Source organism: Poromitra crassiceps, assembly GCF_964638095.1.
Source record: "Poromitra crassiceps genome assembly, chromosome: 30".
Lineage (NCBI taxonomy): Eukaryota > Metazoa > Chordata > Actinopteri > Beryciformes > Melamphaidae > Poromitra > Poromitra crassiceps.
In genome coordinates, this window is record NC_139652.1 from 13,375,433 (window position 1) to 13,402,899 (window position 27,467).

General features: G+C 45.5%; 1 protein-coding gene across 1 annotated transcript in view; it reads right to left on the minus strand.

Annotated features, from left to right (window-relative positions):
* The window catches only part of LOC310800527 (plexin-B2-like), a 173,234-nt gene that overhangs the window by 54,405 nt on the left and 91,362 nt on the right, over positions 1-27,467 (minus strand). Inside the window, exons 3-6 of the mRNA XM_083663138.1 lie at positions 6,884-8,004; positions 6,409-6,597; positions 6,059-6,190; positions 1,414-1,514 (exon numbers count right to left, since the gene is read on the minus strand). Coding sequence (XP_083519264.1) covers positions 1,414-1,514; positions 6,059-6,190; positions 6,409-6,597; positions 6,884-8,002 — 1,541 coding nt within the window. The 5' untranslated portion in view covers positions 8,003-8,004. The remainder of the gene's footprint in view (positions 1-1,413; positions 1,515-6,058; positions 6,191-6,408; positions 6,598-6,883; positions 8,005-27,467) is intronic.

Here is a 27,467-nt window from a genome sequence, read left to right on the forward strand (position 1 = left end):
CTCTGGTGACATACAGTATAATATCAAGATATACACATATCAAGTACACACTATAAAAGTACATACAATATAGCATGGACATGACATGTCCCAATAAAGTGCATACAATTAAGTGCACACCATACAATGTAGTGTCACCTTTAAGCACAAAACATTGAATACAAAAAGAAATAAGGTCAAGACAAAAACAATCAAGCTAAAGTTAAGTGCATGTAGTCTTGGAGTTAAAGTTCATATGTTCTAAAACAGTTGCAGCAGTGTGTGGCCTAGTGGTTAGACAGGCGGTTCATAAGCAAAAAGGTCACAGGTTTCAGGGTCACGGCACAAATTGTTCTGGATGAGAGTGTCAAATAAATGCTTAAATTTAAAAGGTCAAACTCAGGGTTCTCACATGATGAGTGGTGATGTAGAAACACTTCTTCTTTCATCTATGACCTGGCCAGTCATCTGAAGCAATGTGTGTCAAAACTAATAACAGGAACAGTGTAAGCTTCATCTATTTTTGCTATACAGATTTTTTTCAGAATTATTATTATTTATTTATTTTACACGAAATGACTCCCAGTTCTTTCCAGAGGGAGACAACCGTTTTCGGTTCCTGATCAACTTCCCTGTAAAGTACATGATACAAACGACCCGAGTGCCTCTCCCCTCCAGGGCCGGATACATCTAGGCTGATGGGAGTCAACTGCACAGAGTACTTCACTGCACAGAGTACTTCACTGCACAGAGTACTTCACTGCACAGAGTACTTCACTGCACAGAGTACTTCACTGCACAGAGTACTTCACTGCACAGAGTACTTCACTGCACAGAGTACTTCACTGCACAGAGTACGGTACTTCACTGCATGAGGCTGACAAACAGCTTTAATTCCTTACGGCTCCGCGGACAACGGGAGACGAATATAAACACCGAGGGAAGGAGTACTGAGAGAGCAGCAATAAAACACTGATGGAACTGTGTGTGTTAGTATTTGTCTGTGAGCGTCTACAGTATGTATGTATTTATGTATGTATGTACAGATCCTTTGGGGGAAAAAATAATATCATGGAAAAGTAGTTTTTTTCCAGAATTACTTTCAAAAAGTGAAACTTTTATAGATTATAGATTCATTACACACAAAGTGAAATATTTCTACCCTTCATTTGTTTCATTTTTCATAATTTTGGCCTACAGCTACAGAAAACCCCCAAAACAGCATTTCAAGAAATTAGAATAGTGCGAACAAAATCAGCAGTTACTTCTCAGTTACGACTGACTCCAGCCTCAGTCCACTCCCTCTGAATCTCCGCCAATTGTTTTGAATCGTCTTTGCTTGACAATCCGCTGAAGCCCACGGTCATCCATGGTATTTCCATGATATTCTAATTTTTTGGAGAGGATCTGTATATGTGTGTATGAGATGCTTACCTGCCCTCCAGGACACACCAACCACAGTAAGGATCCCTCAGTTCCACGCAGGATTGACAGTCAGTCTTCAGGTGGCACGTCTGCACCGGCACCTTGGTGATCTGGCATATCACAACATGCAATATTACTAAATAGCACAGCTTAAAGGAGATGCTACACAAAATATAAAGCACTTGAAGTACTTAAGGCAGCACAGCGAGCATTATCGGTTGGCTGTAGGTGTGTAAAGTGGTTGAGTTCTGTCACAGCATTCCATTACTCAACTAATTCCATGAATCCAAGCACTTTAGCACCTACTGTAATACCATGTACATTATATATCCTGTATCAAATGAATAGCATTGGTGCAGCCGTGCAGGCCATATTCAACCAATCATATATACCGACTGAACCTACTGACTCATTGTTCATGAAACAACTTGTATTATTCCTTGACCCTGAACACGCCCCCTCCACTGCTACTTCACCCTCTTTCCCTCAGTTCACAGATAAAAGCCACAGGTGCAGAAGGACTCGCTTCTGTAAAAGCTTTGTTCCCCTCTGCCATACTGTACATGCACTAAATAATTATTTATTATTATTAACACATTCACTGCCACCAGTTTTTTTTTTACTGTAGGTAGCTTCTGCCAAGTTTTTTTTTTGAGGATTCTGGCTCATCTTTCAAGAGCCGAGGATTATTTTCTGCTAGTATTTTGTGAACACAAAATATCTCAAAAGAACTAATAGAATGTGTGCTTTCTCTGTCTAAAAGAGTTAGTTTGTAGAGTTAGTAGTTATGTAGGGATTAGCAGTTGAATACAGCATGGTTTCAGCGTCTGAAAATTTAAGCTGAGATAAATGGCTTTTTGTGAAATTCGATAGAACAGTCACTTTAACCATTTATTTTTGGCATCAGTAAGACATCAGACATCTAAACAATAGTTTTGAACAGTAATTTCCTCCATAACAGCAGGAAACCCCCCTCTCCTTCAAACTCCTCCCTCCGTGTGTGTTCTCCTCCTGCCTCCGTGGCTGCAGCGGGTGTGTGACAAGCGAGTTGCTGTCTGTGCTGCCTGGCTGCCCCTCGTCGGGCGAGTCTGGATGGGCTCGCTCGTTTCTTGGGGTTTCGGTTGAGAGCTTTGATGAAGCTTTTGCGATTCTGGTCTTATTTATGCTGCGTGTTTCAAAGTGTGTTGCACCCATAATCTATTATGCAAATTTGCAATCCCCCACCGCCAGCTCCCTGCGCGAAAGCGAAAGCGTTTTCGCCAATCCATTGTCATGAGAATGGCTTCCTCACGCGGCTGTTTTTGCTTGGCTTTCTCTCGTCTGGAGAGCACTGTCGCCACTTAGTGGGTCGGTAAAATAGATTATACACATTCAATACCTCCCATATTTTAATAGGAGATGTAAAAGGGGTTGATCGACGTCCCACCGTCAAAAAAAAAAAAAAAAATTTGGACGAGATATCTCGTCATTGGCAGTCAACCGTTGGTTTCTGCTTGACGAGATATCTCGTCCACGGCAGTGAACGTGTTAATGATTGTATTCGCTGCACCCGAGTGTAGAAAGAACTTCCTCTCAAGGACAATAAACTACCTGTCCTTATTAGGGCTGGGTTAAAAAAATCGATTCTCAGATTTTTTTATCGATTTTTATTTTAATCCTTTGATATCGATTCATATGTCCAGAGATCGTTTTTTTTTTTTTTTTTTTAATAAACAGATAAAATATTATGCTGTGTGTGGTAGTTGAAACATAGTTTCAAGTTGACGTTTAGTTATGTTTGTAGTTTAAACAAAAACATAAATACTGTAGGCTACATGAATGGAAATGTTTGATCATTAATATCTACTTTTAGAAATTATATAGGCTGAAATCAAATCACTGTGCATAAGTGTCTTTATTGACAGATGAAAAGACTGTTATTTACCCTTTGTCACCACCTGGTGAGTAAATATATGTGTAACTAAAACCATTAAAATTGACAACAGGTCTGCAACTTTTTTTTCCCATGTATCTACTTGGCGCAAAAAAGGTTGGGAACCCCTGTGATACATACCTGGACAGTCATGTAATTCAGGTTACAGCTCAAAAAACGTTTTGGTATCACTAACCAAATCGATATTGAAATTAATCGAATCGGAATTTAATCGAATCGAATCGAATCGGGATTAATCGATTCGCAACCTTGTGAATCGGAATCGAATCGATTCTTGAAATTTGAACCAATACCCAGCTCTAGTCTTATCCTTCTTACGAGCTCACTGTATGTAGCTCAGTGCAAGGCACTGTTGTGATCGACACATTATGGACTGTACTGTATTACTGATATATTTGAATGTAAGACATTTGAGTGTATTGTAGAGACAGTGAGGGGGATTCTCCCCCCACCTTCCAAACACTGTACCATTTGGTTGGCTGGGTCACACCCGACAGATAACAGCACAGCTGGGGGCCGAGCCTCAAAGAAGTTGCCATTGTTTTATCTCTAAGGGTAATCAAGCCATAAAACCCCCCTTTTCCTTGCCTCACCTTACAGGGCTGGGCATAGCCCAACTCACCGAACGATGTGATTGGCCCACCAGGCATGCTCATTTTAATATGCGACCTCCAACAAAACTGTTGGAAAACAGTGTTAACCATGAGTCTACAGTAAGCTTTCGCACGCAGCTGAACCAAGGGACTGGAGGGGCCAGGACCCGGCTCCCCTCCCCCGCTCTCTGCACCCCGTGCAGGCGACCAGGCCTCAAGAGGGACCAAGCCCTGCAGGCCTGACCAGGGCCCAGAGGACTCCGAGCCCACAGCAGCACCAGAAATCGGCTGAAAGGCCAGCCTTAAGTCCCACCAGACATAGCATGCGTAAACTGAGATAGTTCTACTTAATCTCAGTTTAATTTAAGTCGGTTTAGCGTTATAAGTCGCAGGGAAAAACCCTTACGCTTCCAGACTTGCCACAGCCCGGCACAACGCCCAGCTGTTGACTAAGCTTCCAGGCAAGACCGCCTGACGACGACCCTCCTAGCGCACCGCACGTGCAGGAGAAGAAGAAGAACGCCACACCGCAGCAGGGCAAACCAACGGCTGCAGAAAAGACACACCGTGGCCCCAGTCGCAGAACCAACAGCCGACGAAAGACGCCCAAGACAGACCGTGGCTTGCAACCAGCCACAGAGAGGGACCCAAAGCAGCAGACCTCGACTCCACGAGCAGAGAGACTGCACGTCAACCCCAGGCATCATCTACCCCCAGCAGACGTCCGCTGCCCGCTTTTCCAGGCCAGGGTGAACCGCGCTGCAGGCCATCGCTCCCACAAACCAGCGCCATCCGCTCCACGGCACCCCAGAGGCGCGTGCAGGGCAACAGAGGAACCCGCTCACAGAGCAAGACCCACGTGAGAGTTAATTCATGGTTTAATGGTTCTGGGCAGTTAGGGTTAGAATGCATTACCCTGTATGTTGATGTACAATGTTCGCACACTGTTGAATGATATAGACGCCTGAAGGTGAGCGCCAAGGTCGGAAGAACTTGGCGGCCATCAGCGGGCCATTCTCTCTCTCCCTTGTTCTCTCTCTCTCCCTCTCGATCCCCCTCTCTCTCCTTCCACAAAATTGGCAAAACCGCCATTTTGAAAAGGAGGCGGTCTTCACACGACCAGACCGCCTCTCAGCCAATCCCGTGATTACCTCACAGAGACAGGCTGAACGAACCTCCCCTCCTCTCTCTCACACACACACACACACACACACACAAATGCTAATTAACACCCACTTACACACACACACACACACACATTCAAGCCTGCTTCTAACCTGCAGACTTAAGACACACACCCACCCACACACACACACACACACACACACACAGTGATATAATGTTGATTCATATTAGTTATTAGCGATAGATGTGGTAGAGTATTAGTCATAAAAGTAAATGTGATGAACTGATATTTTAATCATTATGTTAATGTCAATTGATATTGTGATTTATTAAATCTTTTTATTACATAATTATATGAATCTTGGTTGTTATTCATGAGGTATTTTATCTGTGGAAATCTGTGACAGAAGCTTACGAACTTTGACCTTCAATTAACTGTACAATGTACACTATATCATTATGAGACTGATATGACAATTTGGTTTGGTGTCTAAACAAGTCATAACTTGACTTTTAGACAGGTCTGTAGCCTTAACTACAGTGGTGCCCCGAATCTTACAGAGAATACAATATTTTCTGTCAAATCTAATAAATTTATGAATATTAATAATTCATAATTATTAATAATCATATTTCATAACCAAACCAGCTCCTGCGAGCACAACAGCACCGACTAAGTCATTTAGACGTAAAGCTCTCTAGTTGCTTTCTCATGAAAAACATACTTATCTCTGTCTATCAAGACTGCACACACAGGATGTACTACTAAGGAAATACATCAACTTCCTTTGTGGTAAAGACGGTTAGAATATCTTCCTTTAATATCGAATAGTCAAATACCGGAGTTACAACTCACAATATCAGAAAGGATGTTGGTGCTAGTGAAGAGCCAATTAGAAAGGATGTTGGTGCTAGTGAAGAGCCAATTATCAAATCCCTGTCATTTTATTAAAGGCAAACCATCAATTTGAGATGTTTTAGAGAATACCGGTGGCAAACATACCTTCTTCTCTGTGGTGATGTAGAGGTGGCTGTGGCTGAGGTCAAAGAGAAGGTTCTTGTTGACCTTCTCTCCAAAGGTGTCTCCAGGAATCTTGTTGTATACATCTGGATCTGGGATGGTGGTCAGGTGTGCCTGGAGAGAGAACTTAATTAAAGGATGAGACATGGGGTGGACAGGACTGCTAACCTCTTTGGAATAAATGGGCCAGAATACCAACTTTTCCTTGTTCATCAATTTCACCACCTCCTCCAATTCCCCATGCCTCCTCCTTCTCTTAAGGGAGGGGAGGGGAGAGGAGAGGAGAGGAGAGGAGAGGAGAGGAGAGGAGAGGAGAGGAGAAGGGACTCTACCTTGAAGACCTCTCCATGGCTGTTTCCCATGAAGGCGATGGTGTGACCGTTCTCCACAGCGATGGCTACTGCGGTCAGTTGGCCCTTCTTGGTCACCACAGCATTGGCCTTTAAGGCAAAGTCTGGCTTGCTGGCCAGAGGGGAGGCCAGGAAGTCTGCACCACACTCGTAGTTCTTCAACATATCCTTCTACAAAGAGAAAACCATACATTTTTAGTACAGTATGACTGGGTCCATGTAGGAATCAAAACCCTCACCTTGGTGGTGTTGGTCTACTAAATTAGCTATATAGGATGATTTGGGGCAAGTTAAGCCTAAGGGATACTGGGAAAAGAGAGATGGAGGGAAGGGATTCAGGAATGAGACACAGAAAATCTAAGAGACAAAAAAGAGCAATAAAAAGATCCCCAGTCATCGTACAGAAAAAAGTAAACAACAAAGTGAGCCAATGAGGCTGACATAAACAAGCACTTACGGCAATGGTAGTTGTGCAGAATCCATCTGTCTTGGTTGAGTACGGCACGCCTACAGCCACCTTACCGCCAATTTTCCCAGCGTCGGTGTAACAGGCGCTGATGATGTCCTTCAGCCGCTCATTGATTAAACTGAGCGGGTACATGCAGAGGGCAGATTCGGCAGCATCGTCGTCCATACTGGCCACGAGGAACAGAACTTTGTTCCAGGACTCGACTTTGCCGTAGTGGCCTGACTCAGTCATGCCCCGTGCCAGCTCCTTCCCTGGAGAGGCCACGTACGCAGCCTGAACTTTGTTATATTGGTTCTCAGGACCGCAGTTCAACTGGAGCTCCGTGTGGGAGTAGTAATGCTGGTCGCCCTCGCAAAGACGAGACACAAAGGTCAGATTTTTGTTGTCCGTCCCGTCGAGCGTCCGTGAAAACACGAAGTAGACAAAACCATCCTCTTTGAAGGCGTGGCGGAAGTCGTGCAGGAACCTGGGAGCAAACGATGTTGTCTGCACTGCTGATGCATCTATGATGTTCTCAAACAATACCCATGGATCGTAATCCTGCAGGATACGTGTGCTGATGAGTTTTGTAACGTCTAGGCTTCCGTAGCCCTTCCCAACAAGGAACACACTTAAGTTATTTCCACCGTAGGTGGACATAACACCAACCACATTCACGTTGTCCTCTATGCTAGCCACAAAAATCTTCTCTCCCTTATTGTCATTGTAATAGAACAGCTGTTCCACATTGGTCAGGTTGAGGAGGGAGCAGATGCCTTTGTAGCGGCTGCCACAGACTATGAGCGAACCGTTGGATGGATGGACCAGCAGAAGTTTGTTGAAGTTGTCCATGGACTTTTTGCCCTGGCAGCCTGAGGGGGGAGGCGTACAGGTCCGGGAGTCCTCCTTGGGACCCGTCTCAGCTTGGGCCTGCAGCTGAAGCGATGGTCCCAGCTGGAAGATGGTGTTGACCGCCCCCAGGTAGATGCGACCCGTCTGGGGGTCCTGGACCACATTGTTGATGAGGGTCTTGGAGGAGAAGACCATGGGGACGTTGTGGTTCTTCTCCTGACCTTGTGAGGCCGACAGGCAGAAGAGGAGGAGGAGGAGGGAGACCCAGCTTGCCATCTCTGGGGAGAAGAGTGAGGGAGAGAGGTACTTCATTATTAATGTAGTCAAGCACACACACAAATACACTCATTTTACACACACAAATACACTCATTTACACATGCACATACACTCATTTACACATGCACATACACTGTCAGGAACATTACACAGTAGGTGTACACTCATTTTAAACACACAAATACACACACGCACACACACACACACACACACACACACTCTGATCTGGTCAGCTACGGGTCAGTCATTAGTCAGATGCTAATGGAACGATCACAAGATTGTGAGAGCACTACAGCATAAGTGAAGGACATCAAGATATGGAGTCAGGCTATTGGTATCAAACTAATCAGAGACTCCATGCAATTTATTCTAATATTCTATAGGACTAAATTCTCTGTTCCAGTTTTAACAAGGGAGTTATTCTGGTTTTAATTGACTTAATAGCAACAGCACTCATTAGGGGGGGGAAATGTAATAGAATCCTGTGTGTGCGTCGGGGAGAGAAAGATTAATGCCAAGAGAACCACATCTCAAACCCATAACACAATAAAGCCGATTTAAAAAGCTTGGATCCGTTCCAGCTTCATTCCCCCCCCCCCACACCTCCTAGAATAATGTGCTCAGTGAGGACATTACTTTGTTTATGGAAAGGTGATCACAAAATATCCCTGTCGACCACAGACCGTCTCATGTGTCGGGCTAACAGCAGGTGTCGGGCGGCTTCCTCCTCACTCTCTGCTGTTTGCCCAGGCTGTGGTAAGCCACTGCAGGTGGCTTCCAGGCTGCTATAGCAAACACATCAAATGCCTCTACTACTACGACGTGTGTGTTTTCTGGTGCTATCAAGCCGTCACGACGCCACACGCTCACCACACACACACAGAGGCATCAAGCTGAAAACCTCTGATGAAGCTTCCTGGGAGGAGTCGGAAACCCAAACCATGTTTCATGATGTTGACCTGCCTTCCCTCACTGCACTAAGTGGGGAGACCACTGATTAGAGATTTGCCCTGGGGGACACAGTTAATTTCACCAGCAACAACAATTTGCATTAAAATGTCCACTCCCCAGATTCCCTGCTTTTATGTTGCTTTTCATTTAGCAGCCTCGCACATCTCCCCAAATCCATTTCACGAGGTAAATCTATCTTGCAATTCATGCCCTTAAATATTTCCATTAAAACGGAAATGGAGCAGTAAAATCCCTGGCTGTGCTTATTCAGGACAGCAGTGTGTGTGGCTGCTTTTTACTGTTTAAATTAAAAGGGAAAGATGGCAGCAGTTACCATATTTGCACGGGTTACCGTAACTAACAGCTGTACTTGAAACAACAACAAGAATGCATTCAGAGTTTCTATGTGCCCACTACAGGATGTGGGCAAAATGAGGGGAACTTTACCTTTGAAGTAAATCACTAATTCAATGGCAGCTACAGTACACAGGCACAGCGTATTAAATTGAATGATTTACAAACAAGGCAACTAGCAGAGCTCCAATGAGGCCAATGTGATTGGAGACTGAATGTGCAGGTGCATCAGTTAAAAAAAAGAGGCAAAAACAGCAAGAATTAATTTAATTTGGCAAAAATCATGACAAATTGAGCCAAACATAGACAGATTGCATTGGCAAAGAGTGGTCACAGGTTGAAGCTTAGCAATGGGAACAGATGAACACAAAACTAGGGCCTCAGAAAATGCCCATAGAATTGAATCAACACCACTGTGATACAGTCTCGTTTCAGTAAAGATTGTGCATCAAAGCCTGTATTTATGTCATGTGCTGCCCCTCAGAAACCACAGCTCTAAACTTAGTCCTGCTGGAGCTCAGAGTATGACGCAGATTTCCATCTCCTTCGTCACTCTAACAACTGGCGGCTTTCCCTTTTCTAGACCAGAGGAAAACATACAATTCACATTTCAAGCAAGTTTGAAGACAGGTTGTTTTGAATGCAAAGGGTGGCCCTACTAGGGATGTTCATCAGTTATCGAAAATCGATAATTGATCGTTAAGGAATGGAATCGATCATGTGGAATTTTTATTGATTTTGTTATTATTATTATTATTTTTATTTTATTTTTTGCGGACTAGGTTTAGGTGGAATTCGTTTCTCCTCGCCCCACTCCATTGCACAGCCGACTAACGTGAGGTGGAGCTTCATATAGTCTCTAGTTTTCTGGCTGGGCACAGGCCTTTGTGCCAACAAAACTGTTTTAAACATGGGGAATTCACACCAGAATGCGCCGGGAACAGCTGAGTGTTGGAGAGGAGACACATTGAAATAAAGAGTTAATTGAGGAGAACACGTTGTCTTTCGTATTTTCTGCCATAGCCATTCATTTTGTAAAAAAAAAAAAAAAAAAAAAAAAAAAAAAAAACATTTTGTAAAAAATATATATATATATATATATTATTATTAATATGATCGATAATCGATAATTGATAGTTAATTTCCCCCGATTTTCGATTATGTAAATTTTTCAAAATGAACATCCCTAGGCCCTACTACTGCTTATGTCCGTGATATTGTACGCTGTTAGGTGTTTATCATTTTTGATTACTCCCTGTATGTTCGTTTCATTTTAGATACACAAACAACTGAATGAGCTAGAATGAATGGATCCCTCTTCTATAGGCATGACTTTGAGCTTTCAATCAAGAAACAATAACATGAAGGCCAGAATGTTTTGCTTGTGATAATTCACATGCGTCATTTAACGCTCCTAATTCGCTGCTGCTATGGGGCACAGCAGATGGGTGCTTTGAGGGATCAGAGGGACTGACTGGCACCTGCTTTAAATCACGTATCAATTTGTTACAATCATATCCTATCATCTTTTCTTCAGAGTGACAAAAAAAAGTCTGCTTCTTATATTTGGAAACCAGTTAGTCGCAATTAAGACTAGAGAATTCATATTTCATCCATACATCGAGACATTTCTAAGCAACAAGCTGAATAACTTGCTTAGTTTCTAATCCCAGTGTTGTATTTTTAAACCCTTTGCCTCAAAATACTGTAGGTCAACAGTCACCGATGCTCCAGATTGAAACAACGTTGTGAGCAGAGAGGTCAAGGTAGCTTGACGTGCCACTTAACCTTTCGGTGTGTATTTGTGCCCGCGGAAACACCTGCTGGCCTTTTCCAATGCTCTTCTACTTGCTCCTGCATGTACATCATCCTCACACCTGCATCTGTGCAATCGCTGCCTTGCAATGTTGCACAGAAGGCCGGAATAACAAACAACAGCTGTTGCTAACTATTGCTTGGCCATTTTTCCTGTTTTCACTGTTCTAATTGGTTTCGTTTTGAGTAGTGTGTACTACGAGGCTGACTAGTGTCTTAATATTCCATTTAATTGTCATATGCTGCTGCTGGCACTTTATAATAATAAATATATTGTGGATTAAAACTGTGCCATCCTTTAAAAGCGGGTAATATCCATATCCGCGTCAATTCACTTGACCATAATACAGACAGCAGTACAAGCCTTGTCCAAGGTGGATTACACAAAAGGTCAACAGTGTCTGTAACAGAGAAAATGACTTGTCTCCTTTGACTTCCTGTCAGACACACTGTGACAAAGCAACTTCCAGGGCCGTCATTTAGGTGACAACTCCACGTCCCCTTACTTCCATGACTTCAAAGAGTCTTTTTCCTATTCATGCAAATCCTACAGCCTGCCCCCATCCCCCCCAAAAAGAGAACGTTCCACAAATGTCCCTCAGAAGCTGCGTTGTGGGTCAGTGCAATTGAAATTCTTCACATTTTTCAAAGGAGCTCTCCCAGGATGTCTCCTTCCCGTCGCTCGATCACTTTTCATCCCTTTTTCATGGGCTTAATCCTGAACTCTGGAATTAAGGCGTCTTCAAAGAGCTGAGGAGAGGAGAGGAGAGGAGAGGCAGCAGACGTCTGGTGGGGGCGACCCAGGTGGAACCAGGCCCACGTCTCCTCCCCACAGACCAGCCTACATCACGTTCCTCAACATGTCTCCAAAGCTGCTGTGAGGGACACGGCAATGAGGAGGCGTGCTGTATTATATAGCAGAATATATACAGTAATATACGGTAACGCTAGTGTGCTGTATTATATAGCAGAATATATACAGTAATATACTGTAACGCTAGTGTGCTGTATTATATAGCAGAATATATACAGTAATATACTGTAACGCTAGTGTGCTGTATTATATAGCAGAATATATACAGTAATATACTGCAACGCTAGTGTGCTGTATTATATAGCAGAATATATACAGTAATATACTGTAACGCTAGTGTGCTGTATTATATAGCAGAATATATACAGTAATATACTGCAACGCTAGTGTGCTGTATTATATAGCAGAATATATACAGTAATATACTGTAACGCTAGTGTGCTGTATTATATAGCAGAATATATACAGTAATATACTGTAACGCTAGTGTGCTGTATTATATAGCAGAATATATACAGTAATATACTGTAATGCAAGTGTGCTATATTATATAGCAGAATATATACAGTAATATAGTGTAACGCTAGTGTGCTGTATTATATAGCAGAATATATACAGTAATATACTGTAATGCTAGTGTGCTGTATTATATAGCAGAATATATACAGTAATATGCTGTAATGCTAGTGTGCTGTATTATATAGCAGAATATATACAGTAATATACTGTAACGCTAGTGTGCTGTATTATATAGCAGAATATATACAGTAATATACTGTAACGCTAGTGTGCTGTATTATATAGCAGAATATATACAGTAATATACTGTAATGCTAGTATGCTGTATTATATAGCAGAATATATACAGTAATATACTGTAACGCTAGTGTGCTGTATTATATAGCAGAATATATACAGTAATATACTGTAACGCTAGTGTGCTGTATTATATAGCAGAATATATACAGTATACTGTAATGCTAGTGTGCTGTATTATATAGCAGAATATATACAGTAATATATTGTAACGCTAGTATGCTGTATTATATAGCAGAATATATACAGTAATATACTGTAACGCTAGTGTGCTGTATTATATAGCAGAATATATACAGTAATATACTGTAACGCTAGTGTGCTGTATTATATAGCAGAATATATACAGTAATATACTGTAATGCTAGTGTGCTGTATTATATAGCAGAATATATACAGTATACTGTAATGCTAGTGTGCTGTATTATATAGCAGAATATATACAGTAATATATTGTAACCCTAGTGTGCTGTATTATATAGCAGAATATATACAGTAATATACTGTAACGCTAGTGTGCTGTATTATATAGCAGAATATATACAGTAATATACTGTAATGCTAGTGTGCTGTATTATATAGCAGTATATATACAGTAATATACTGTAATGCTAGTGTGCTGTATTATATAGCAGAATATATACAGTAATATGCTGTAATGCTAGTGTGCTGTATTATATAGCAGAATATATACAGTAATATACTGTAATGCTAGTGTGCTGTATTATATAGCAGAATATATACAGTAATATGCTGTAATTCTAGTGTGCTGTATTATATAGCAGAATATACACAGTAATATACTGTACGCTAGTGTGCTGTATTATATAGCAGAATATATACAGTAATATACTGTAATGCTAGTGTGCTGTATTATATAGCAGAATATATACAGTAATATACTGTAATGCTAGTGTGCTGTATTATATAGCAGAATATATACAGTAATATACTGTAACGCTAGTGTGCTGTATTATATAGCAGAATATATACAGTATACTGTAACGCTAGTGTGCTGTATTATATAGCAGAATATATACAGTATACTGTAACGCTAGTGTGCTGTATTATATAGCAGAATATATACAGTATACTGTAATGCTAGTGTGCTGTATTATATAGCAGAATATATACAGTAATATACTGTAACGCTAGTGTGCTGTATTATATAGCAGAATATATACAGTAATATACTGTAACGCTAGTGTGCTGTATTATATAGCAGAATATATACAGTAATATACTGTAATGCTAGTGTGCTGTATTATATAGCAGTATATATACAGTAATATACTGTAACGCTAGTGTGCTGTATTATATAGCAGAATATATACAGTAATATACTGTAATGCTAGTGTGCTGTATTATATAGCAGAATATATACAGTAATATACTGTAACGCTAGTGTGCTGTATTATATAGCAGAATATATACAGTAATATACTGTAACGCTAGTGTGCTGTATTATATAGCAGAATATATACAGTAATATACTGTAATGCTAGTGTGCTGTATTATATAGCAGTATATATACAGTAATATACTGTAATGCTAGTGTGCTGTATTATATAGCAGAATATATACAGTAATATACTGTAATGCTAGTGTGCTGTATAATATAGCAGAATATATACAGTAATATACTGTAACGCTAGTGTGCTGTATTATATAGCAGTATATATACAGTAATATACTGTAACGCTATTGTGCTGTATTATATAGCAGAATATATACAGTAATATACTGTAATGCTAGTGTGCTGTATTATATAGCAGTATATATACAGTATACTGTAACGCTAGTGTGCTGTATTATATAGCAGAATATATACAGTATACTGTAACGCTAGTGTGCTGTATTATATAGCAGAATATATACAGTAATATATTGTAACGCTAGTGTGCTGTATTATATAGCAGAATATATACAGTAATATACTGTAATGCTAGTGTGCTGTATAATATAGCAGTATACAGTAGTATACTGTAACGCTAGTGTGCTGTATTATATAGCAGAATATATACAGTAATATACTGTAACGCTAGTGTGCTGTATTATATAGCAGTATATATACAGTATACTGTAACGCTAGTGTGCTGTATTATATAGCAGAATATATACAGTAATATACTGTAACGCTAGTGTGCTGTATTATATAGCAGAATATATACAGTATACTGTAACGCTAGTGTGCTGTATTATATAGCAGTATATATACAGTAGTATACTGTAATGCTAGTGTGCTGTATTATATAGCAGAATATATACAGTAATATACTGTAACGCTAGTGTGCTGTATTATATAGCAGAATATATACAGTAATATACTGTAATGCTAGTGTGCTGTATTATATAGCAGAATATATACAGTAATATACTGTAATGCTAGTGTGCTGTATTATATAGCAGAATATATACAGTAATATACTGTAACGCTAGTGTGCTGTATTATATAGCAGTATATATACAGTAATATACTGTAATGCTAGTGTGCTGTATTATATAGCAGAATATATACAGTAATATACTGTAACGCTAGTGTGCTGTATTATATAGCAGTATATATACAGTAATATACTGTAACGCTATAACACAATAAGTACAAAGCTGCTAAATTGAGAGGCTGTGCGCTGCATCAGCCTGCAGCTAGTGAAACCTCCGATAGCTTGCTATAAATAATAATGAAACACAGCGTGTGCTAACAAAGCTGGCACATCTGCTAAATGTAATCTTTATAAAGACACAATTGTTGAATTAAAATGGTGTTTTGCAGACGCTGAGCTAACCCAAAGTTAGCCGCATCAGCTAATTCCTCTATGCCTCCTTCTCTTTAGTTCATAGTTACAGAAGTTAGGCAACTGGTTTTTCTGCATCGGTTCATGTCGACACCAGGACAGAAAGAGACCATATGAAGAGGAGTATTTGTTGAGGTGCTACATGCACAGGCTTGAAAATCGGGAGAGGGAAAAGGTGTGTCTTTGTTGGCTGGATGGTCTCCCACACACACACACACACACACACACACACACACACACACACACACACACACCTTTGAGCTGACAGCTACACCCCCCACAAGTCAGGAACAGGTCTGGGCAAGAAAAGCAGATCTCAGCAGAGGAAAATGAAAGATAATTGAAAAATGGCAGGTGTGCGCACGGACACGGAGATTTGTTGACTTAGAGATGCGCGCGCCACACAAAACATGCACGCACACACACCTGCACGGCACGCACACATACACACATACACACACACACACATACACACATACACACATACACACATACACACATACACACATACACACATACACACGAACAGCTTGAAGTGCTGACAAGGTAATCCCACTCCGACCACACAGAGTGAGACACTTCTCTTCAAACTGCCCTGTGGCGTTCCTTTGACACCGGGGCATTAAATCCAGTGTGGAAGTCCACACATGACCTTTGACACCGGGGCACTAAACCCAGTGTGGCAGTCCACACACGACCTTTGACACCGAAGCACTAAACCCAGTGTGGCAGTCCACACACGACCTTTGACACCGAGGCACTAAACCCAGTGTGGCAGTCCACAGACGACCTTTGACACCGGGGCACTAAACCCAGTGTGGCAGTCCACACACGACCTTTGACACCGGGGCACTAAACCCAGTGTGGCAGTCCACACACGACCTTTGACACCGGGGCACTAAACCCAGTGTGGCAGTCCACACACGACCTTTGACACCGAGGCACTAAACCCAGTGTGGCAGTCCACAGACGACCTTTGACACCGGGGCACTAAACCCAGTGTGGCAGTCCACACACGACCTTTGACACCGGGGCACTAAACCCAGTGTGGCAGTCCACACACGACCTTTGACACCGAGGCACTAAACCCAGTGTGGCAGTCCACACACGACCTTTGACACCGGGGCACTAAATCCAGTGTGGCAGTCCACACATGACCTTTGCCACCGGGGCACTAAACCCAGTGTGGCAGTCCACACATGACCTTTGCCACCGGGGCATTAAACCCAGTGTGGCAGTCCACACATGACCTTTGACACTGGGGCATTAAATCTAGTGTGGCAGTCCACACATGACCTTTGACACCGGGGCATTAAATCCAGTGTGGCAGTCCACACATGACCTTTGACACCGGGGCATTAAATCCAGTGTGGCAGTCCACACATGACCTTTGACACTGGGGCATTAAATCCAGTGTGGCAGTCCACACACAACCTTTGACACCAGGGCATTAAACCCAGTGTGGCAGTCCACACGACCTTTGACACCGGAGCACTAAACCCAGTGTGGCAGTCCACACGACCTTTGACACCGAGGCACTAAACCCAGTGTGGCAGTCCACACACGACCTTTGACACCAGGGCATTAAACCCAGTGTGGCAGTCCACACGACCTTTGACACCGGAGCACTAAACCCAGTGTGGCAGTCCACACACGACCTTTGACACCGGGGCACTAAACCCAGTGTGGCAGTCCACACACGACCTTTGACACTGGGGCATTAAATCCAGTGTGGCAGTCCACACACGACCTTTGACACCGAGGCACTAAACCCAGTGTGGCAGTCCACACACGACCTTTGACACCAGGGCATTAAATCCAGTGTCGCAGTCCACTCACGGGCACTAAACCCAGTGTGGCAGTCCACTCACGGGCACTAAACCCAGTGTGGCAGTCCACTCACGGGCACTAAACCCAGTGTGGCAGTCCACTCACGGGCACTAAACCCAGTGTGGCAGTCCACTCACGGGCACTAAACCCAGTGTGGAAGTCCACACGACCTTTGACACCGGGGCATTAAACCCAGTGTCGCAGTCCACACACGACCTTTGACACCGGGGCACTAAACCCAGTGTGGCGGTCCACACACGGGCACTAAACCCAGTGTGGCAGTCCACTCACGGGCACTAAACCCAGTGTGGCAGTCCACAGACGACCTTTGACACCGGGGCACTAAACCCAGTGTGGCGGTCCACTCACGGGCACTAAACCCAGTGTGGCGGTCCACACATGGGCACTAAACCCAGTGTGGCAGTCCACTCACGGGCACTAAATCCAGTGTGGCAGTCCACTCACAGGCACTAAACCCAGTGTGGCAGTCCGCTCACAGGCACTACTAAACCCAGTGTGGCAGTCCACTCACAGGCACTACTAAACCCAGTGTGGCAGTCCACTCACGGGCACTAAACCCAGTGTGGCGGTCGACACATGGGCACTAAATCCAGTGTGGCAGTCCACTCACGAGCGTGTGCGCGGGAGAGGGACATCAGAAAGGCGAGCGTGGGGGAGAGGGGGGGAGGAGAGCGAGGATGTGTGTGTGTGTGTGTGCGTGTGTGTGTGCGTGTGTGCGTGTGTGCGATGATTAGATCACACAAACACGGTCGCAACTGCTGAAGCGGCAGGTTTGGTATGGAAGCAGCGTGAGCGCCCCTCTCACTCATTAAAACAGATACGGAAGGGAAAGTGATATAATAAATAAAAGGACAGACACCCTATCCACAAAACATAATAGGATATCACCCCATACGGAGAGATCATTCATATTCAGCACTTTCCTGTGGCAGAGCTGGCTGTGACAGATGCCAGAGTGTGACAGTGATGGGGTGTGGGGGGGGGGAAGGGGGAGGCGGCTTTGACTCTTACACGCTGATAAAAGTGAACTCCCATTAAATTAGTCGCACGTCCCCGGAGGCCCAGCAGGGGAAAGGGGGAGAGGGGTGAGCGAGGGGTTAATGCTCTAGAGCCAATCTTCGAATGTCTCTAGCCGCACGCTGAACAGGCCTGATAGAGTGTGTACAAGCCAACATGGCAAGGTGGGGTTAGGAGGTTACAGCACCACCACAAACGAGGGGGCGGATCCCCCTCCTCCTTCTTCGACCCCCCCCCCCCCCCCCTCGCCCCACCACCATCAGCAGAAGGAGCGGGCAGCCATTGTTGAGAGTGGAGAAGGTGCCATGTGCTCTTGTTGTCTCGTTCCTCTCGGTGGAATTGTTTCAGTGGCACGGGAGGCTGCTGCTGTGATGACGCCGGCCATCCAATTTCCATATGAACAATTACCCTGCCGTCAGGGATGGCAGTTCATTTATTTCAATTTGACTGAGTGGGAGGAGCCACGCTCAGTCAGCGCGCGCCACAGCCGGCTCAGCGCCACAGCCGGGCCCAGCTCAGTGTATTCAGGGCACCAGGCGCGGGCGGACGGGGATGGATGGATTAGGCCCGGGCCACTTCAGAGGGAGAGTGGACCCAGCTGCCCCCCAGCCTGAATATGCCTGAACACCTTTAAAATGCCTTGTGACCCAAGGAGCGTGTGAACCACACTCAGCTGTTCCCAGCAGTCTCTGCGCGTGTGTGTGTGTGTGTGTGTGTGTGTGTGTGTGTGTGTGTGTGTGTGTGTGTGTGTGTGTGTGTGTGTGTGTGTGAGAAAGTGTGTGTGTGTGACCCCATTTTCATGTCTCTGTGTTTGTGTTATCATGTGCCCATCCTCTTGGGCATGTGTGTGTACGGCATGTGATGCATGACTGGGAATCAGGGGTTGTAGCACACACACACGACACTGACGACACACACACACACACACACACGCACGCACATGCACGCACACGACGGACACACACACACACACACACACACACACACACACAGAGCACCCCTTCAGGCACACTGCTTTCCTCATTAGGCCTGTCTGCGTGTGTGTTTGCTGCTCCGTCACTGTGCTCAAGGCCTCTGCTATCTGCCTCCTGCCAGCTGGACCCTTGAGCAGAGACGCTGCAAAACCACAAGCACACACACACACTACTCAGGCACAGCACATAAACACACATACTGAACTATGCTGCATGCACACGCACAATAACCCTAACCATCCACCTCTCTCTGGACGACAGCAGCAGCAGGTTGGGATAATCCACCATGCTAACTGGCCTCCCCCTCCCCAGCTGGATGTTGGAGCGGTCCAGTGGGACAGAGTGGCTGTTTGCGTGTGGACACAGCTGGCCTGTGCTGGATGTGGGGAACCTGATTACACCGCCTGGCCGGGTGGAAAACTGGCACTTTCAGGAGCCAACGGCTCCTCCGATGCCGCCAATACACACACACACACACACACACACACACACACGGCTGTGGAGATAGGCGTACGCACTCAGGCTTCCACTCAACTCACAGATCCACATGTGAGCCAACACGGTAACTTCATATGGTATGCATCATGTTGCCCTTAGCAACAACTCTTTTTTGTGACGCTTGTGATTGACCAATGTGGGGAAATCCTCTGATCGCTTGCCCCGCTTCACAGGGAGGTCAGAGGTCAGCACACCTGGGCCCGTCATGCTCAAGGGGGGCGGTCTCCCTCCCCACTACGCCACCCTGCATCCAATACATGTTCACCCAACACCTATATACTGTATACAATCAGGTTCCAACACACACACACACACACACACACACACACAATTAAGAAGTCAGGCAGGCAGACTGAATGGTGGGAAAGAATCCATTACACACCTTATTGGTTATAATGATTTCACTTCGCCGGCATAAACGCCAATGAGCCATGAAGGTATCTTGTAATGTGGTTTAGTCTCACTGCCCGGCTTCCCTTTGCTTTCAAGGGGAATACTAATCTCATGGTGATTGACTGCTTGCCTGACCCATTATAGGGGTCCACACGAGTCGCACAAACTACATGCCAGTGGATTAGGAGGTGGTGGTGCAACCGGACCTGCTAGCTGCTAATCCCACCCGCTCCTGTGTTTCTATTGGCTCAGCCTTTAAAACACAGGTAGGCTGGTGGTGTTGTGTCCTGGACATGAGACGGTCTATTGTGTGCAATTGTGAGAAAGGAGAGGCTCTTGCCCAGACTACCGAATGGGAGAAAGCGGTAACTAGGGAAGAGGGCAGACGAGGATAGAAGGACGTGTGTGTGTGTGTGTGTGTGTGTGTGTGTGTGTGTGTGTGTGTGTGTGTGTGTGTGTGTGTGTGTGTGTGTGTGTGTGTGTGAGAGTGTGTGAGAGAGAGAGAGAGGGGGGAATAGAAGGAGAGCAACAACCTATTCACACTACCGAGTGGGTTTTCAATAGCTCCTTTGTGTCAGCTGGCAGGTGCCTGTCTGAGTCGTCAAGATGACTCAGAGTGTGGATGGTGACTGAGCCTTGTGCTGGAGAGATATGAGCATCAGAGTGTGGATGGTGACTGAGCCTTGTCCTGGAGGAGATATGAGCATCAGAGTGTGGATGGTGACTGAGCCTTGTGCTGGAGGAGATATGAGCATCAGAGTGAGGATGGTGACTGAGCCTTGTGCTGGAGGAGATATGAGCATCAGAGTGTGGATGGTGACTGAGCCTTGTGCTGGAGGAGATATGAGCATCAGAGTGTGGATGGTGACTGAGCCTTGTGCTGGAGAGATATGAGCATCAGAGTGTGGATGGTGACTGAGCCTTGTGCTGGAGAGATATGAGCATCAGAGTGTGGATGGTGACTGAGCCTTGTGCTGGAGGAGATATGAGCATCAGAGTGAGGATGGTGACTGAGCCTTGTCCTGGAGGAGATATGAGCATCAGAGTGTGGATGGTGACTGAGCCTTGTGCTGGAGAGATATGAGCATCAGAGTGTGGATGGTGACTGAGCATTGTGCTGGAGGAGATATGAGCATCAGAGTGTGGATGGTGACTGAGCCTTGTGCTGGAGGAGATATGAGCATCAGAGTGTGGATGGTGACTGAGCCTTGTGCTGGAGGAGATATGAACATCAGAGTGTGGATGGTGACTGAGCCTTGTGCTGGAGAGATATGAGCATCAGAGTGTGGATGGTGACTGAGCCTTGTGCTGGAGGAGATATGAGCATCAGAGTGTGGATGGTGACTGAGCCTTGTGCTGGAGGAGATATGAGCATCAGAGTGTGGATGGTGACTGAGCCTTGTGCTGGAGGAGATATGAGCATCAGAGTGAGGATGGTGACTGAGCCTTGTGCTGGAGGAGATATGAGCATCAGAGTGTGGATGGTGACTGAGCCTTGTGCTGGAGGAGATATGAGCATCAGAGTGAGGATGGTGACTGAGCCTTGTGCTGGAGGAGATATGAGCATCAGAGTGTGGATGGTGACTGAGCCTTGTGCTGGAGGAGATATGAGCATCAGAGTGTGGATGGTGACTGAGCCTTGTGCTGGAGGAGATATGAGCATCAGAGTGAGGATGGTGACTGAGCCTTGTGCTGGGGCAGATAGGAGCATCGGCTTTAGGTGCCGGAAGATTCCCGCTTTCGGTAATAATGACTATCAGCTCTCGGGTAATGGTGGGTAATGGTTGAAAGATTAGCTAGCTCTCCTCGGCATATGGAGAAAAGGTCACATTTAGAGCTAAGATGGTAATGGCTAAATTAGCGGCAAAAAATACCTCATAAAATGAAATTGCTTTTTGGAGTACTTTCCACTGGTCGTGCAGAAGGAAATAGACTAGATGACTTTTAATTAGTGGGCTGAGAGGAGAATCACAGGAGGGGGTTTGACTTGGATAGAATATACTGTATGTATGTAGGTAGGTAGGTATGTATGTATGTATGTATGTATGTGTGTATGTATGTATGTATGTATGTATGTATGTATGTATGTATGTATGTACGACTCAGCACTGAAATAAAAACTCGACACAAGTGTAGTAGAAATACAAGTGACCTGTAGACACCTCTTTCTCACGCACGTTAACAAGAAACACGCACTTGTTATCGTTAGGATCCACTGATTTTGAGACGACCCTCCACCGGGTCTCCTTACAGTCGCACCTCGCCACCGAATGCTCTTAATCTCATCCAGAGCACTCTGCTCCACTCATCCCTCGCTCCCCTCCAGACCTACAATCTCCATCCATCATCCATCAGCGGGCGCCACCGCCGGAGGGGAGAGGGGCCGCTAAGCAAGCCCTGACTAATGGCTAAACAAACACTATTATCAGGCCTCGGTGGCCCCAACGCTGAGCTCCAGGAGCCGCAGAGCAGCTGAGGCTCTTAATACCCCCCAATCCCTGCAGCCCTGCTCTGCTAGCGGCTGCTTTAGACTAGTAGGCTGGGATGGGCGGGGCCCTGAAGGTCCACTAATGAGGGACTAAGTACAGAAAAATCGGGGAGGGGGTCCGGGGGAGAGGGGGGCATCGCGCCAAACGCGTCCACACACAAACACACTTAGCGGAGTGGAGAATGGACTGTATTAAGAGGGGGTAAGTGTGTGGAGGCACCATCTAAAACAGGCTGAGGGAGGAGTTAATGAGCCTGTTACAGCCCCACAGCTCCCCTGATAAGGCCACTGATTACGCCACATGTTCGGCCAAAAGGAGTGTGTGTTCGTATACTGTGCGCGCTCGCATTATGCATTTGAATATTGGGGTGTGTGTGTGTGTGTGTTTGTGTGTGTCTGTGTGTGTGTGTAGATGTGTCACCTGACCCAAAGCGGTCATCTTATCTGCTAATCATACGTTCACAACTCAGGATGGAATGCACTTTTTGAATATTCTGACATTCCGATGCGCGCGCGCACACACACACACACACACACACACACACACACGTACAAACCAATCAGTCGCTCTCGGGGCGCAATCTATTCGGCTCTCTCACACTCACCGCCACACACACACACACTCGCCTACGCGCACAAACGAAACAGTGTTCACACACCCGTGATCACATCTCACACACGCCTACACACACACACACACACACACACACACACACACACACACACACACACACACACCTACACACACACACACACACACACACTCGCCTACGCGCACAAACGAACAGTGTTCACACACCCGTGATCACATCTCACACACACCTACACACACACACACACACACACACACACACACACACACACTCAATCAAGTGTGAGTGAGCGAGCGAGCCACTCAATGAGAGTGTGTGATTAGGGCCTGGGAGAGCGGGCTTGACCTTTCCCTCCACATCAAGTCGTGGGTGCACAGCAGCGCACATCAAGTCGTGGGTGCACAGCAGCGCGCACGTGTGTTTTTACGACTCAGTGGCTGTGAGCTCTCTCTGGGCCGCGCTGCACTTCACAGCAAATGTCAGCGACTTACACCAGACGGCCAGACAGAGAGATGGTGAGGAGGAGAGAGCAGAAGAGAGAGAAGCAGGGAGAAAGACAAGGGATTATTATTATTACAGTAGGCTGTAAGAAGGAGGCTGAGAGAGGATGACCTAAAGGACAGAGAGAGAGAGAGAGAGAGAGAGAGAGAGAGAACGTTGTCACCAGACAATCTTACGTTTTCTCCCCGTGTGCATGAGAAACAGCAAAGAGGTCTTTTAAATCCCTTGCCGGTCGTGGGAATGAACCACGGGTAGACAGTCTGCACTTCCACCTTCTCAGACAGACACAAAGACAGTCTGCACTTCCACCTTCTCAGACAGACACAAAGACAGTCTGCACTTCCACCTTCTCAGACAGACATAAAGACAGTCTGCACCTCCACCTTCTCAGACAGACATAAAGACAGTCTGCACCTCCACCTTCTCAGACAGACACAAAGACAGTCTGCACCTCCACCTTCTCAGACAGACACAAAGACAGTCTGCACTTCCACCTTCTCAGACAGACATAAAGACAGTCTGCACCTCCACCTTCTCAGACAGACACAAAGACAGTCTGCACTTCCACCTTCTCAGACAGACACAAAGACAGTCTGCACTGCCCCTTCTCAGACAGACACAAAGACAGTCTGCACTTCCACCTTCTCAGACAGACATAAAGACAGTCTGCACCTCCACCTTCTCAGACAGACACAAAGACAGTCTGCACTGCCACCTTCTCAGACAGACACAAAGACAGTCTGCACTTCCACCTTCTCAGACAGACACAAAGACAGTCTGCACTGCCCCTTCTCAGACAGACACAAAGACAGTCTGCACTTCCACCTTCTCAGACAGACACAAAGACAGTCTGCACTGCCCCTTCTCAGACAGACACAAAGACAGTCTGCACTTCCACCTTCTCAGACAGACATAAAGACAGTCTGCACTTCCACCTTCTCAGACAGACACAAAGACAGTCTGCACTTCCACCTTCTCAGACAGACACAAAGGCAGTCTGCACCTCCACCTTCTCAGACAGACACAAAGACAGTCTGCACTTCCACCTTCTCAGACAGACACAAAGAAAGTCTGCACTGCCACCTTCTCAGACAGACACAAAGAAAGTCTGCACTGCCACCTTCTCAGACAGACACAAAGACAGTCTGCACCTCCACCTTCTCAGACAGACACAAAGACAGTCTGCACCTCCACCTTCTCAGACAGACACAAAGAAAGTCTGCACTGCCACCTTCTCAGACAGACACAAAGACAGTCTGCACCTCCACCTTCTCAGACAGACACAAAGACAGTCTGCACCTCCACCTTCTCAGACAGACACAAAGACAGTCTGCACTTCCACCTTCTCAGACAGACACAAAGACAGTCTGCACCTCCACCTTCTCAGACAGACACAAAGACAGTCTGCACTTCCACCTTCTCAGACAGACACAAAGACAGTCTGCATCTCCACCTTCTCAGACAGACATAAAGACAGTCTGCACTTCCACCTTCTCAGACAGACACAAAGACAGTCTGCACTTCCACCTTCTCAGACAGACACAAAGACAGTCTGCACCTCCACCTTCTCAGACAGACACAAAGACAGTCTGCACTTCCACCTTCTCAGACAGACACAAAGACAGTCTGCACCTCCACCTTCTCAGACAGACACAAAGACAGTCTGCACTTCCACCTTCTCAGACAGACACAAAGACAGTCTGCATCTCCACCTTCTCAGACAGACATAAAGACAGTCTGCACTTCCACCTTCTCAGACAGACACAAAGACAGTCTGCACCTCCACCTTCTCAGACAGACACAAAGACAGTCTGCACTTCCACCTTCTCAGACAGACACAAAGACAGTCTGCATCTCCACCTTCTCAGACAGACATAAAGACAGTCTGCACCTCCACCTTCTCAGACAGACATAAAGACAGTCTGCACTTCCACCTTCTCAGACAGACACAAAGACAGTCTGCACCTCCACCTTCTCAGACAGACATAAAGACAGTCTGCACTTCTACCTTCTCAGACAGACACAAAGACAGTCTGCACTTCCACCTTCTCAGACAGACACAAAGACAGTCTGCACTTCCACCTTCTCAGACAGACACAAAGACAGTCTGCACTTCCACCTTCTCAGACAGACACAAAGACAGTCTGCACTTCCACCTTCTCAGACAGACATAAAGACAGTCTGCACTTCCACCTTCTCAGACAGACATAAAGACAGTCTGCACTTCCACCTTCTCAGACAGACACAAAGACAGTCTGCACTGCCACCTTCTCAGACAGACACAAAGACAGTCTGCACTTCCACCTTCTCAGACAGACACAAAGACAGTCTGCACTGCCACCTTCTCAGACAGACACAAAGACAGTCTGCACTTCCACCTTCTCAGACAGACACAAAGACAGTCTGCACTTCCACCTTCTCAGACAGACACAAAGACAGTCTGCACCTCCACCTTCTCAGACAGACATAAAGACAGTCTGCACCTCCACCTTCTCAGACAGACATAAAGACAGTCTGCACCTCCACCTTCTCAGACAGACACAAAGACCGTCTGCACCTCCACCTTCTCAGACAGACACAAAGACAGTCTGCACTTCCACCTTCTCAGACAGACACAAAGACAGTCTGCACCTCCACCTTCTCAGACAGACACAAAGACAGTCTGCACCTCCACCTTCTCAGACAGACACAAAGACAGTCTGCACTTCCACCTTCTCAGACAGACACAAAGACAGTCTGCACCTCCACCTTCTCAGACAGACACAAAGACAGTCTGCACCTCCACCTTCTCAGACAGACACAAAGACAGTCTGCACTTCTACCTTCTCAGACAGACACAAAGACAGTCTGCACCTCCACCTTCTCAGACAGTCTGCACTGCCACCTTCTCAGACAGACACAAAGACAGTCTGCACTTCCACCTTCTCAGACAGACACAAAGACAGTCTGAGTCAGGCCTCTGGAGAAGAAGGAGCGGGGACAGCTGAGGCTTTGGACTTGCCCTCCTCCTAACCTTCTCCTAAACACTGCCTCAGGCAACACTAGCTAGTGGCCACCTTAACAGTGTCATGCCTGGCAGGAGTCTCCTTATTTTTAGCCCTTTCTCCCGCTGTGCTCCCGATTGGGAATTTCTCCGGATAATTTCCTGATTTCATGGTGATACTTCATCAAATGGCTGTTAGCGCAGGCTTAAGTTATAAAGCCAGTGGGACGTTTCTAGTATCATAGATGACCTACCGACAGCATCCATTGGTATAAACCATGTCATGCTATGTTGTCAGGAAGGGAGCTAAATGAAGTTCCAAATTTTGGCAAAATTTTGGCCAACACGAGGTGTGCGTTTGTAGCGCGATGTCCATATGTGGCATGAGAGGCTAGACCAATCAAGAGTAGCCTATGCATAAACCTGCACTGCTTACTTCAACACCTGGGTGTGATTTTTTTATTACATCCAGAGAGGGCATGTACACACCATGCACACAGACATGTTTCATCTCCAGCCATGCTGGTGGGGACCAGGGACGAGCTGAGCAGCAGAAGTTGCGTCCTTTCTGTCCCCTCTCTCTTCCTCTCTCTTCCTCTCTCCCTTCCTCTCTCTCTTCC